The 13946-nt window shown below is 41.2% G+C and overlaps 1 protein-coding gene across 3 annotated transcripts in view; it reads left to right on the top strand.

The window, feature by feature from the left end:
- The window catches only part of LOC109908810 (anion exchange protein 2), a 108503-nt gene that overhangs the window by 56337 nt on the left and 38220 nt on the right, over positions 1–13946 (top strand). The window contains exon 1 of one of the 3 annotated variants that reach the window (XM_020507522.2): positions 3770–4021. The exons of the other annotated variants lie outside the window; for them this stretch is intronic. Within the exon in view, the coding sequence (XP_020363111.1) occupies positions 3995–4021 (27 nt within the window). The 5' untranslated portion in view covers positions 3770–3994. Of the gene's footprint in view, positions 1–3769; positions 4022–13946 lie in introns of those variants that run through there. 3 annotated transcript variants of the gene reach the window in all.

Below are 13946 nucleotides of genomic sequence, written 5' to 3'. Positions count from 1 at the left end.
TGTCTCCGCCCTAAACCATGCAAGTCGTTGTCCCAAATGCGGGAAGGCAGGCGACAGGCTTAGGTCCAAAGTAAACCCATAAAAATGCATTGGCCTTATTTTGGACAGATTTTTAGCCAGAGTGAAACCTCTCGCTACACCTCTTTCTCTGGTTACTCACACACCAAGCCCGTCCCCATGCCTCTCACGCCAACAAAGTTGAGAGATCACATCTCTATTTGCATTTGAGGTTTTGTCCAACAGAATCAGTCATACGGACACACATTGCATTATTTTACTTTAATAGAGGAGTAGTTAACCTTTCTAACGATACCCATTTTATGTCTCAGACGCTACTAAAGCGAGAGTATCAATAAACATTGAATCTGGAAAATGAATGTTCAGTTTGTGGCGAGCTGGCATTGGGGGTACCATGTAACGCAAGCAGCATTTTAGCCAAAGACTGTTATATTAGCTGTCTAGTCTGTGTTTTATGAATGTGCAGTAAAGAATTCGCAACTCATTCTGCGAAATAAGGTAGGCCACTTAATTTCAACATCTGAACAAAGTGGACAGGCCAACATGCTTGTCAAACAGTTAGAGACAAACAGAAGGGTGTCTTCATAACAATTCAACCGTTCAACCTTGTTAGCTAGCAAATAGATCCAAATATAAGTAATATAAGGGTTAGCTGGCTTATCACTAGCACATGGTCTTGAGGTTGTTGATGAGACCTGTGTTAATGTTCTATAGCCTAATGCCTGCTACAAGAAGTTAGTCATTGTTAGTAAGGTTGCATTTGTAACAATAAAGGGCATTTTCATAGACCGACTTCAGTAATCATTTTGATAAAATGAAATTTTTCGCAAAATTTTATTTTTGATAAAATAATGACATTCTTATCCTTGTGGAAGGCTAATATTTAGCCTAGGTATATCTTTCACCAGCCCTGAATTCATCATATTATTGCTGACTGTTTTAAATGCAGTGTATTTGACCTTTTTAATTGTACAACAATGCTTTTTTAGATGAAACATAAAACAATTCCAGTACCAGTCAAAAGTTTGGACACACCTATTCAAGGTTTTTTCTTTATTCTTTAAATGTTCTACGTTGTAGACTAATAGTGAAGACATCAAAACTATGAAATAACACATGGCATTATATCGTAACCAAAAAAAAGTGTTAAGCAAATCAAAATATATTTGAGATTCTTCAAAGTTGCCACCCTTTGCCTTGATGACAGCTTTGCACACTCTTGGCATTCCCTCAACCAGCTTCACCTGGAATGCTTTTCCAACAGTCTTGAAGGAGTTCGCACATATGCTGAGCACTTGTTGGCTACTTTTCCTTCACTATGCTTCACTACCGTCTCAATTTGGTTGAGATCGGGTGATTGTGGGGCCAGGTCATCTGATGCAGTGCTCCATTACTCTCCTTGACAAAATAGCCCTTATACCGTCTGGAGGTGTGTTGGGTCATTGTCCTGTTGAAAAACAAATGCTAGTCCCACTAAGCCCAAACCAGATGGGATAGCGTACTGCTGCAGAATGCTGTGGTAGCCATGCTGCTTAAGTGTACCTTGAATTCTAAATAAATCACAGGCAGTGTCACCAGCAAAGCACGCCCTCACCATAACACCACCTCCTCCATGCTTTACGGTGGGAAATACACATTCGCCCACACCACGTCTGACAAAGACACGGTGGTTGGAACCCAAAGTCCCTCTTTGCCATGCAAATGAACTGAAGTCCCCCCCCCCCAAAAAAAAAAAAACATTTCCACTGCATTTCAGCCCTGCCACAAAATGACCAGCTGACATGTCAGTGATTCTCTCGTTAACACAGGTGTGAGTGTTGACGAGGACAAGGCTGGAGATCATTCTGTCATGCTGATTGAGTTCGAATAACAGACTGGAAGCTTTAAAAGTAGGGTGGTGCTTGGAATCATTGTTCTTCCTCTGTCAAACATGGTTACCTGCAAGGAAACACGTGCCGTCCATCATTGCTTTGCACAAAAAGGGCTTCACAGGCAAGGATATTGCTGCCAGTAAGATTGCACCTAAATCAACCATTTATCGGATCATCAAGAACTTCAAGGAGAGCAGTTCAATTGTTGTGAAGAAGGCTTCAGGGCGACCATGATAGTCCAGCAAGCGCCAGGACCGTCTCCTAAAGTTGATTCAGCTGCGCGATCGAGGCACCACCAGTACAGAGCTTGCTCAGGAATGGCAGCAGGCAGGTGTATCTGCATGCACAGTGAGGAAAATACTTTTTTGTGGGATGGCCTGGTGTCAAGAAGGGCAGCAAAGAAGCCACTTCTCTCCAGGAAAAACATCAGGGACAGACTGATATTCTGCAAAAGGTACAGGGATTGGACTGCTGAGGACTGGGGTAAAGTAATTTTCTCTGGTGAATCCCCTTTCCGATTGTTTGGGGCATCCGGAAAAAAGCTTGTCCGGAGAAGACAAGGTGAGCGCTACCATCAGTCCTGTATCATGTCAACAGTAAAGCATCCTGAGACCATTCATGTGTGGGGTTGCTTCTCAGCCAAGGGAGTGGGATCACTCACAATTTTGCCCAAGAATACAGCCATGAATAAAGAATGGAACCAACCCTCCGAGAGCAACTTCTCCCAACCATCCAGGAACAGTTTGGTGACAAACAATGCCTTTTCCAGCATGATGGAGCACCTTGCCATAATGCAAAAGTGATAACTAAGTGGCTCGGGGAACAAAAAATCTATATTTTGGGTCCATGGCCAGGAAACTACCCAGAGCGTAATCCCATAGAGAACTTGTGGCGGGTGGACAAAACAAAACCCCACAAATTCAGACAAACTCCATGCAAGAATGGGCTGCCATCAGTCAGGATGTGGCCCAGAAGTTAATTGACAGCATGCCAGGGCGGATTGCAGAGGTCTTTATTGACAATTAACTTCATGTAATTGTCAATAAAAGCCTTTGACACGTATGAAATGCTTGTAATTATACACGTGTGTGTGTGTGTATAAGACAGTAGTTTTGGAATTGTTAGTTAGATTACTTGTTGGTTATTACTGCATTGTCGGAACTAGAAGCACAAGCATTTCGCTACACTCGCATTAACATCTGCTAACCATATGTATGTGTATAAAATTTGATTTGATTTAATTATACTTCAGTATTCCATAGTAACATCTGATATCTAAAGACACTGAAGCAGCAAACTTTGAATTAATATTTCTGTCATTCTCAAAACGTTTGGCCATGACTGTATGTACTGTAATGTGATATGTGTATCTAATGGTATTATGGTAATAGATTATTATGGCCTACAGTTATCTACCCTATTTCTGGTTAGTATGAAGCATTTACTGTTTTTGTGACATTTCACTGACATTTCATTTAACCTTGGCAAATCTGAGCTCTCCAAAACTTTTCCATTCCAAAAACAAATCGCTTGTTGAGGGCTGGGATTTGAATACAGTCTGTTAGGGAATCAGATTTTGCCCAGTGCCGTTAGTTCAATCTATCTCAGGCAGACTGTTGGCAGCTATGAAGCTTCTTAACAATCTCTTACACAGTGGATTCACAGACGGTTGTCACTACATGCACTAGTTGCTATCCAATCTATGTGTTTACAACTTAATGGCTGCAGATGACTCATTTTCACAAAAGATAAGTCTGTTTGCTATAGCTGAAGCTTTCATTGGCCATTTTCCTCACATCCTTGCCCTTCTTAGTTAATAATTCACTTTTCAAACGAGTGTACACATACTTGTATGCTAGGGGAAAGGGAGTGTGTGTCTGTGTCAGTGTACTGTGTGTTTTTAAGGGGAGTTGAGATAATCCTATTTGGAAGGGTCTGTCAATGTGAAACTGGGTGATGTCCTTTTCCTGCCGCGATGCACTGCCCATTGTCATGTGACTTGGGCAACTGACCGATATGAGACGAGGTTGAAAAAAGGTGTACGGTTATTTTTTACTTTTCGGTCGCTAAAGATTAAGTGGCGTGAAAACGCGGTTGGATTTTTGATGGAGTTTCTGTACACAGCAGCAAAGGTGAGTTATGAGTAACACAGGGTAACATACAAGACTAACCAGTTCAACACATTGTAAGAGTCACTGATCCCTTTGGGAGCGCCCCTCTCCATTTGTGTGGATATGAAAAGACTACTCATTTCCTGTTCTATGTCTACATACCAGGTGCAGTATATTGGTTTTAAAGGCTAAACAATTTGAACCTGCAGTACCCTATAGATTTTGTTTACGTAATACCTTCAGGCAAAAATATAGTATATAGGCCTACACCTAACTTGATGTTTTTCCAGTCACAGTGAACACAATATAATATAATTTACCTTCCTATTCCTATTTGCCTCACAATTGTTGGTGTATATTTAGCCCAATATGTGCTTCAGCAGTTTTGTTGCACTGTCCACTTCCAAGGCATCTGTGATGGTCAGCCCTTTGACAGGCCATTGTGCGTACATGAACCGAAGACGATTTAATTCTCATTGTAATCTTAATGCATCTGTGATACAGTGCCTTTGGAAAGTATTCATACCCCTTGACTTATTCCACATTTTAATTGATCAAATATTTTTCTTTCAACCATCTACACACAATACCTGATAATGGCAATGAAAGCATGTTTTCAAATTTATTGAAAATAAAATATAGAAATATAAAATTTACATAAGTATTCAACCCCGGAGTCAACTTTGTAGGAGCCGCTTTGGCGGTAATTACATCTTTGTGACATCTTGGGTATGTTTGTATTAGCTTTTCGCATCTGGGTTTGGGAATTTTCTCCCTTTTTTTATTTTCTTTTTTTTTACCCTTGGAGATTTTCTCAAGCTCTTAAATTAGATTGGGAGTGGCATTCCAGGTGACTACCTCATGAAGCTGGTTGAGATGATGCGAAGTGTGCACAGATGTCATCAAAGCAAAGGGTGGCTACTTTGAAGAATCTCATATAAAATATACAGTAGGGCAAAAAAGTATTTGGTCAGCCACCAATTGTGCAAGTTCTCCCACTTAAAAAGATGAGAGGCCTGTACTTTTCATCATAGGTACACTTCAACTATGACAGACAAAATGAGAAAAAAAATCCAGAAAATCACATTGTATGATTTTTTATGAATTTATTTGCAAATTATGGTGGAAAATAAGTATTTGGTCAATAACAAAAGATGATATTAATACTTTGTTATATACCCTTTGTTGGCAATGACAGAGGTCAAACGTTTTCTTCACAAGGTTTTCACACACCGTTGCGGGTATTTTGGCCCATTCCTCCATGCAGATCTCCTCTAGAGCAGTGATGTTTTGGGACTGTTGCTGGGCAACACGGACTTTCAACTCCCTCCAAAGATTTTCTATGGGGTTGAGATCTGGAGACTGGCTAGGCCACTCCAGGACCTTGAAATGCTTCTTACGAAGCCACTCCTTCGTTGCCCGGGCGGTGTGTTTGGGATCATTGTCATGCTGAAAGACCCAGCCACGTTTCATCTTCAATGCCCTTGCTGATGGAAGGAGGTTTTCACTCAAAATCTCACGATACATGGCCCCATTCATTCTTTTCTTTACACGGATCAGTCGTCCTGGTCCCTTTGCAGAAAAACAGCCCCAAAGCATGATGTTTCCACCCCCATGCTTCACAGTAGGTATGGTGTTCTTTGGATGCAACTCGACATTCTTTGGTCCTCCAAACACGACGAGTTGAGTTTTTACCAAAAAGTTATATTTTGGTTTCATCTGACCATATGACATTCTCCCAATCTTCTTCTGGATCATCCAAATGCTCTCTAGCAAACTTCAGACGGGCCTGGACATGTACTGGCTTAAGCAGGGGGACACGTCTGGCACTGCAGGATTTGAGTCCCTGGCGGCGTAGTGTGTTACTGATGGTAGGCTTTATTACTTTGGTCCCAGCTCTCTGCAGGTCATTCACTAGGTGTGGTTCTGGGATTTTGGTCACCGTTCTTGTGATCATTTTGACCCCACGGGGTGAGATCTGCGTGGAGCCCCAGATCGAGGGAGATTATCAGTGGTCTTGTATGTCTTCATTTCCTAATAATTGCTCCCACAGTTGATTTCTTCAAACCAAGCTGCTTACCTATTGTAGATTCAGTCTTCCCAGCCTGGTGCAGGTCTACAATTTTGTTTCTGGTGTCCTTTGACAGCTCTTTGGTCTTGGCCATAGTGGAGGTTGGAGTGTGACTGTTTGAGGTTGTGGACAGGTGTCTTTTATACAGATAACAAGTTCAAACAGGTGCCATTAATACAGGTAACGAGTGGAGGACAGAGGAGCCTCTTAAAGAAGAAGTTAGAGGTCTGTGAGAGCCAGAAATCTTGCTTGTTTGTAGGTGACCGAATACTTATTTTCCACCATAATTTGCAAATAAATTCATTAAAAATCCTACAATGTGATTTTCTGGATTTTGTTTCTTCTCATTTTGTCTGTCATAGTTGAAGTGTACCTATGATGAAAATTACAGGCCTCATCTTTTTAAGTGGGAGAACTTGCACAATTGGTGGCTGACTAAATACTTTTTTGCCCCACTGTATATACTGAAAATGCTTGTGCGAGCTTTTATTTATATTTATATATTATATATTTATATATATAAAATAAAAAGCTGCATTAGACAGGATTACCTACACATACTAACCAGCTCGAATAGACAGAAGTGTGCTATGTGGCAGACCAATCCGAACTCAACTCTCCATGTCCAGGCCACCTCAGCCAGTCATGGCTAGCAGGAAGGTTGCTGTATCTGTCTGTGGCTAAACCAACTAGTCTTGTAATATAACAATTGTATTCCGTATTTACAGATGGCATACAAGTTTGTTATTAAGCCACATGAAAGTTCACATGTTCCAGAGGCATTTCTGCCAAAAGTAGTGATCCGTGACAAACGCCCAGTTTCCTGAAACGGGTCACAAATGTGGAATAAGTTAAGGGGTATGAATTATTTCTGAAGGCACTGTAACTGATAGCTACCCTTCAGATGCTAGCAGATCGGAAACCATTAACTCTGTGTGAACAATGTTGGACAGCTAGAAGTGGCATGTGAATCATCCCCAAATTGCACCCTCTTCCCTATATAGTGTACTACTATGTAGGGAATAGGGTGCTATTTGGGGACACAGACATGATGTAAGAGGATTGATGCCACCATCATGTGGTGAGTCACACTTCCCCAGAAGTGACCGCGGAGAGGCTCCAAATTTCAAGAAAGGTATCTGGCATGACATCATCAGCCTCGTTTTTGTCCCTCATAAAAGGATTAGAATTAAGAGTCCCCGCACACCAACCCCCTTCCTCCTCTTCATGTCAATGTATGACTCATCCAATGTCACTCACAGCCTTATCTCTCTCTTATGGCTATAATCAGCAAGCTCATGCAAGGGATATCACAATATTACGTCATCACTATCACATTATACGTGTGGGAAGGGAAGCTTCAGCATTGGTGGGCTACCCCTCAATAACATGTGATGTATGTAGGGTAACCTCAGTATTGTCCTTGTTGTCTGTAGTTAAGCTTATTTGTTAGACTTGTCCAATAGTGTTCGTAGGACAGTTGGGTTTAATCAGCCACTTCAAAGCCTAACAGGTGAAGGAAAAGCTACTGTGGAATTCATGTTGGCCTGTTTACCTGGTCATACCACTGAGAAGAGTGGTCATATACAGTTGAAGTCGGAGGTTTACATACAATTAAGTTGGAGTCATTAACTCGTTTTTCAACGACTCCACAAATTTCTTGTTAACAAACTATAGTTTGGGCAAGTCTGTTAGGACATTTACTTTGTGCATGGCACAAGTAATTTTTCCAACAATTGTTTACAGACGGATTATTTCATGAGTCTGATTCATCCTTGGGAGCGATTTCCAAACGCCTGAAGGTACCACATTCTGTACAAACAATAGTACGCAAGTATAAACACCATGGGACCATGCAGCCGTCATACAGCTCAGGAAGGAGATGTGTACTGTCTCCTAGAGATGAACGTACTTTGGTGTGAAAATTGCAAATCAATCCCAGAACAACAACAAAGGACCTTGTAAAGATGCTGGAGGAAACAGGTACAAAAGCATCCATATCCACAGTAAAACGAGTCCTATATCGACCTGAAAGTATCAGTATCATGTTGTGTGGGTACTTTACTGCAGGAGGGACTGGTGCACTTCTCAAAATAGATGGCTTCATGAGGAAGCAAATTGATGTGGATATATTGAAGCAACATCTCAAGACATCAGTCAGGAAGTTAAAGCTTGGTTGCAAATGAGTCTTCCAAATGGACAATGGCCCCAGGCATACTTCCAAAGTTGTGGCAAAATAGCTTAAGGACAAAGTCCAGGTATTGGAGTGGCCATCACAAAGCCCTGACCTCAATCCTATAAAATATTTGTGGGCACAACTGAAAAAGGGTGTGCGAGCAAGGAGGCCTACAAACCTGACTCAGTTACCGCAGCTTTGTCTGGAGGAATGGACCAAAATTCACCCAACTTATTGTGGGAAGCTTGTGGACGGCTACCCAAAATGTTTGACCCAAGTTTAACAATTTAAAGACACTCAATTAGTATTTGATAGCATTGCATGTAAACTTCTGACCCCCTAGGAATGTGATGAAAGAAATAAAAGCTGAAATAAATCATTCTCTCTACTATTATTCTGACATTTCACATTCTTAAAATAATGTGGTGATCCTAACTGACCTAAAACAGGTCATTTTTGCTAGGATTAAATGTCAGGAATTGTGAAAAACTGAATTTAAATGTATTTGGCTAAGGTGTATGTAAACTTCCGACTACAACTGTATATTTACACTCAAGGCATTACTCTTCCATAGCTTCCCTAGATATCCTCGTCAGGCCTGTTGCTACAGGAATGAAATTACTCAATACTCAACAGGCCTGAGTGTTGCTGGCTGTGTGGGATTTGAGCCACCTCTCGGCTCCTATAATCCTCTCTGTAGCCTATGTGTAAGTGGCCAGCTGAGTACTGATTTAGCCTACACACTTTGCATTTAACAAACCTGTGTACATTTAACAGACTGTAGATGGTATATTGCATTACTGAGATTAATATTTCAGCTTGCCTAAACTATTTGTATTATTTTGGTTTACTGCAGTGGTTCCCAACCTGTGGCATTATGCTGCACACAACATGTCCCTAGGAATTTATTTAGTGTTAATGACCTCTTTTCTGATACATACTGCATAGCATCCATTTTCCATGACAAATGTTTTCATAGACGAAATGGGGTTTATTTCAGTTACTTACTCATGGTGATTTTCATTTGTGTGTACCCCCTTAAGTGTGTCCCGCAAATCTGCGTTAGACTTTTTTTTTCTTTCTCTCTGGTAAAATTGATCTTTACTTTTTGAATGATTGATTTTCACATTTTTGTGGCATGTGCACAAGCACCTTCAAATACCTTTCTTGCAAGCTCCCAACAATGCAGTTATCGATGTATGCAATGCCATATCGATTTATCACTATAAATAAGATAATCAAATCAAATGTTATTTGTCACATACACATGGTTAGCAGATGTTAATGCGAGCGTAGCAAGATGCTTGTGCTTCTAGTTCCGACAATGCAGTAATAACCAACAAGTAATCTAGCTAACAATTCCAAAACTACTACCTTATAGACAGAAGTGTAAGGGGATAAAGAATATGTACATAAAGATATATGAGTGAGTGATGGTACAGAGCGGCATAGGCAAGATACAGTAGATGGTATTGAGTGCAGTATATACATATGAGATGAGTATGTAAACAAAGTGGCATAGTTAAAGTGGCTAGTGATACATGTATTACATAAAGATGCAGTAGATGATAGAGTACAGTACATATACTGTACTACATATACATATACATATACATATGAGATGAATAATGTAGGGTATGTAAACATTATATTAGGTAGCATTGTTTAAAGTGGCTAGTGATATATTTTACATCTCCCATCAATTCCCATTATTAAAGTGGCTGGAGTTGAGTCAGTGTGTTGGCAAAACCCACGAGAAATAAAAGTGAGAAGCTACAGTCTGTATATACAGGGTCAGTTTCAATACCATTTTTCCAATGTGCAGGGATCCTGGAGTGATAGCGACCTCTATGTAAAGGGGTGCGGTCGCTAGGCATCAGGATATATGATAAACAGAGTAGCAGCTGTGTGTGTGTGTGGAGTCAGTATAAGTGTGTGTTGGAGTGTCAGTGTGCGTGAGTTTGGACATTCCTGTAAGTGTGCATACAAAGTGCAATAATAACATACAAGGGTCATCTCAGATAGTCCATGTAGCCGTTGTGTTAGATATTTAGCAGTCTGATGGCTTGGGGATAGTAGCTGTTAATGAGCCTGTCGGTGTCAGACTTTGTGTAAGACTTGCAGTGCGGAAGCAGAGCGAACAGTCTATGGCTTGTGTGGCTGACAGGGTTGAAAAGGGTCGACATTTTCCATGCGAAGTTAACCCTGGGAATTTGGGGAATTTTGCTTAAATTCATCAAAAATGTTAGCTTATAACAGTGAACTTTTTATGTGGGTTACACATAAGGCAATTCTAGGTCGTGTGGCATATTTTAGTTAAACTATCCCCAATTCAATGGAATTGCAACCCTCTGCATGCACAGTGCATTCTTCCATCTCGTGCAGTATACTCTTCCATCACATGTACAGCTGATTCTCAAGATCTTGCACACTAGTGAGATGCTATTGAGCCCACACTACTACACTGTCTGAGCCAAGGTCTACATGCTTTCTGGTAAGTTTTGATTACAATACTGGGTGGGGTGAATATATTTTATACAACATTATTTTTTGTTAACTAATAAATAGTAGCCTACAGCAAAGTGTGTTTAAATCCTTTCTAACTTGTTAACAATTTCTGCTAGTTAGTTTTTGCTACCATGTGGGTTTTAGCTTGCCTGACCCTGCTAACTGAGGAGTGTTAATTCATCTGTTTCCATACATGTTTCATTTTAACTGCTTAACTATTTATCTGTACATTTTTATTTGAAATTGTTTTCTTGTTTTAAACATTCTAATCTTGACAGGAAAATGCCACAGGCACTATCGGATGTTTCGAGACATTTCACTGCAGCTAATGTAGAAGTTAAAGCTGTGTACATTTGAAAATACTGTAAGGAATGCAACAAAGATGCAGAATCATCTGGGCAAGTGCATAATGTTCCCTCAGCACTCACAACAAGCAACTTCTGACAAAAGTCCCTCTACTTCTATTCAAGGTGAAAATGAGACTCCTTATCGATAGCACCTCATTGGTCCTCCTGGATTCGGCAGTTGTTTTGACTCAATGGAGGAACGCAGTCAGAGAAATGCTGATGAATGTCTTGCTCGAGCTGTGTATGCAACTGGTTAACCTCTGATGCTCACAGGCAATGTGTATTGGAAGAGATTTCTGGATGTTCTTTGCCTAGCATACACCCCTCCAACCAGACATGCTTTATCTACTCATTTGCTGGATTCAGAGTTCAACAGAGTTAAAGTGAAGGTCAAGCAAATCATAGAGAAAGCAGACTGTATTGCAATCATCTCTAATGGGTGGTCGAATGTTCGTGGGCAAGGAAAAATTAACTACATCTCCACCCCTCAACCAGTATTCTACAAGAGCACAGACACAAGGGACAACAGACACACAGGTCTCTACATTGCAGATGCGCTGAAGGCAGTTATCAATGACCTTGGACCACAGAAGGTTTTTGCACTGGTGACAGACAATGCTGCAAACATGAAGGCTGCTTGGTCTAAAGTGGAGGAGTCCTACCCTCACATCACACCCATTGGCTGTGCTGCTCATGCATTAAATCTGCTCCTCAAGGACATCATGGCACTGAAATGGATACACTCTACAAGAGGCCGAAGGAAAGGGTTAGCTATGTGAAGGGTCATCAAGTTATAGTAGCAAAGTGAGAAGAATAAGAGCATCACATTGAAGCTGCCCAGCCACACCCGTTGGGGTGATGTTGTCATCATGTTTGACAGTCTCCTGGAGGGGAAGGGGTCTCCAAGAAATGGCCATATCACAGTCTGCTGATATGGAGAGCCCCATCAAGAGGATCCTCCTGGATTATGTATTTTGGGAGAGAGTGGTAAGCCGCCTAAAACTCCTGAAACCTATAGCAGTAGCCATTGCACGGATTGAGGGAGACAATGGCATCCTGTCTGATGTTCAGAAGAAATCCGTGCTGCCCTGCCCACTTTACTGTTGCGCCAAGCAGAGGAAACTGTAGTGAAGACTTCTGCCGGAAGCCCATACACACCTCAGCGAACATGTTGGACCCCAAGTATGCTGGCAAGAGCATCCTGTCTGGTGCAGAGATCAACAGGGTCTATGGTGTAATCACTACCGTGTCTCGCCACCTTGGCCTGGATGAGGGCAAGGTTCTTGGCAGTCTGGCGAGGTACACTTCCAAGCAATGTCTTTGGGATGGAGATGCAATGTTGCAGGCGTTTCAACATATTTCATCAGCCACCTCGTAGAAGGGACTTTGTGTATCTGAGAGGCAACAAGGGAAAGAGCCTATCATCCTCCAAATCCCACAAACATCAGCCACCTCAGAGCGCAATACAAGGGTTGAAAATGTGGTGGCCATCCAGGCAAATGTTATGCTTTTTGAGCCTGACAACGAGCCATCCTCAGCAAAGTTGGAAAGTGACAGTGAAGATGAGGCCACAGTCTGATGTTCAAGAGGTGGACATTGAGGAGGTCCAGGGAGAAGACATGGAAGCCTGAGAGGAAGACAACCAAAGCTTTAGGTTTACAGATGTATGATGTTAACTTTTTGGGGGAGATTCGATGGATCATTGGTGATCATCCAATATTCCCTTTTGTTGTACAGTGAAATCATCCCATGTGAAGAGTCAACTCATTTAAAGTTCAATTCGTAACTAAATTGTTTTTTAAAATGTCTATTGGAAGGATTTAATAATTTGCAATTATGTCTACTTATGACAAGGTAAAAGGTTTATGTTTCTCTCTCCATATGATATGGTAAATATATCCAATGCAAAAAACATCTACATTTAAATTGTATTAATATTAATTCCCATATATTTCTGTTAATTCCCATATATTCCTGTTAATTCCCACGGAAGGTTTCCACCTCTGAATATTCCCCAAAATGTGCAACCCTAGTGGCTGGAGTGATTTTTCTGGGCTTTCCTTTCACACCTTCTTATATAGAGGTCCTGGATGGCAGGGCGCTAGGCCCCAGGTAAGTACTGGGCTGTCCGCACCACCCCCTGTAGCGCCATGCGATTGAGGGCTGTGCTGTTGCCATACCAAGCAGTTATGCAGCAAGTCAATGGTGCAGATGTATAACATTTTGAGGATTTAAGGGCCCATGTCCGGTTTTCTGCAAGGGCCCGGTTTTCTGCAATGTAAAAGTGTAACCACATAATTAGATATTAGAACACTTCCTCTATATATCTTTTACATTTTCCACCATGGCAGATTTGATTTCTCTGTGTGTGTGTGTGTGGGTGTGGGTGTGGGTGTGTGTGTGTGGTTCAATGTTTATTTTGATGACATTTTTATGACAACCTAGGCAGGCTACCCCAAACCTCCAGTACAGCCATAATAACGCTATGAGAACCACAGGCTTGTGAGTTTACATGGTATCTACAGTATCACCAACCTCTATTTGTTCCTTACTTGTGGAGGTCACTCTTACGATCGTAGGATTGTCACGATACCAGTATCGCGATACTACAATATCTGATTAAACATGGCAAAAAGGAAAACACAAAGCAGACTAAACTTTTTGATATTTAAAAAAAAAACTAATGTTTATCAAATATTGTGTGCTGTAGCTTGGAAAAGAAACGTGTGTTTCTGGGTGACAACATAACGCTGCTTGTTTCCAAAATTAGGACTGTTTTCCTCCTATCTGAGCACTCAGTACCTTCAAATGCGATGACTCATGAGATGCAGTCCTTGCTTAGTG

The sequence above is a fragment of the Oncorhynchus kisutch genome, linkage group LG18, assembly GCF_002021735.2.
Source record: "Oncorhynchus kisutch isolate 150728-3 linkage group LG18, Okis_V2, whole genome shotgun sequence".
NCBI classification, from domain to species: Eukaryota; Metazoa; Chordata; class Actinopteri; order Salmoniformes; family Salmonidae; genus Oncorhynchus; species Oncorhynchus kisutch.
The sequence above is the reverse complement of the archived record's forward strand: the minus strand, read 5'-3'. Positions and strand labels throughout refer to the sequence as shown.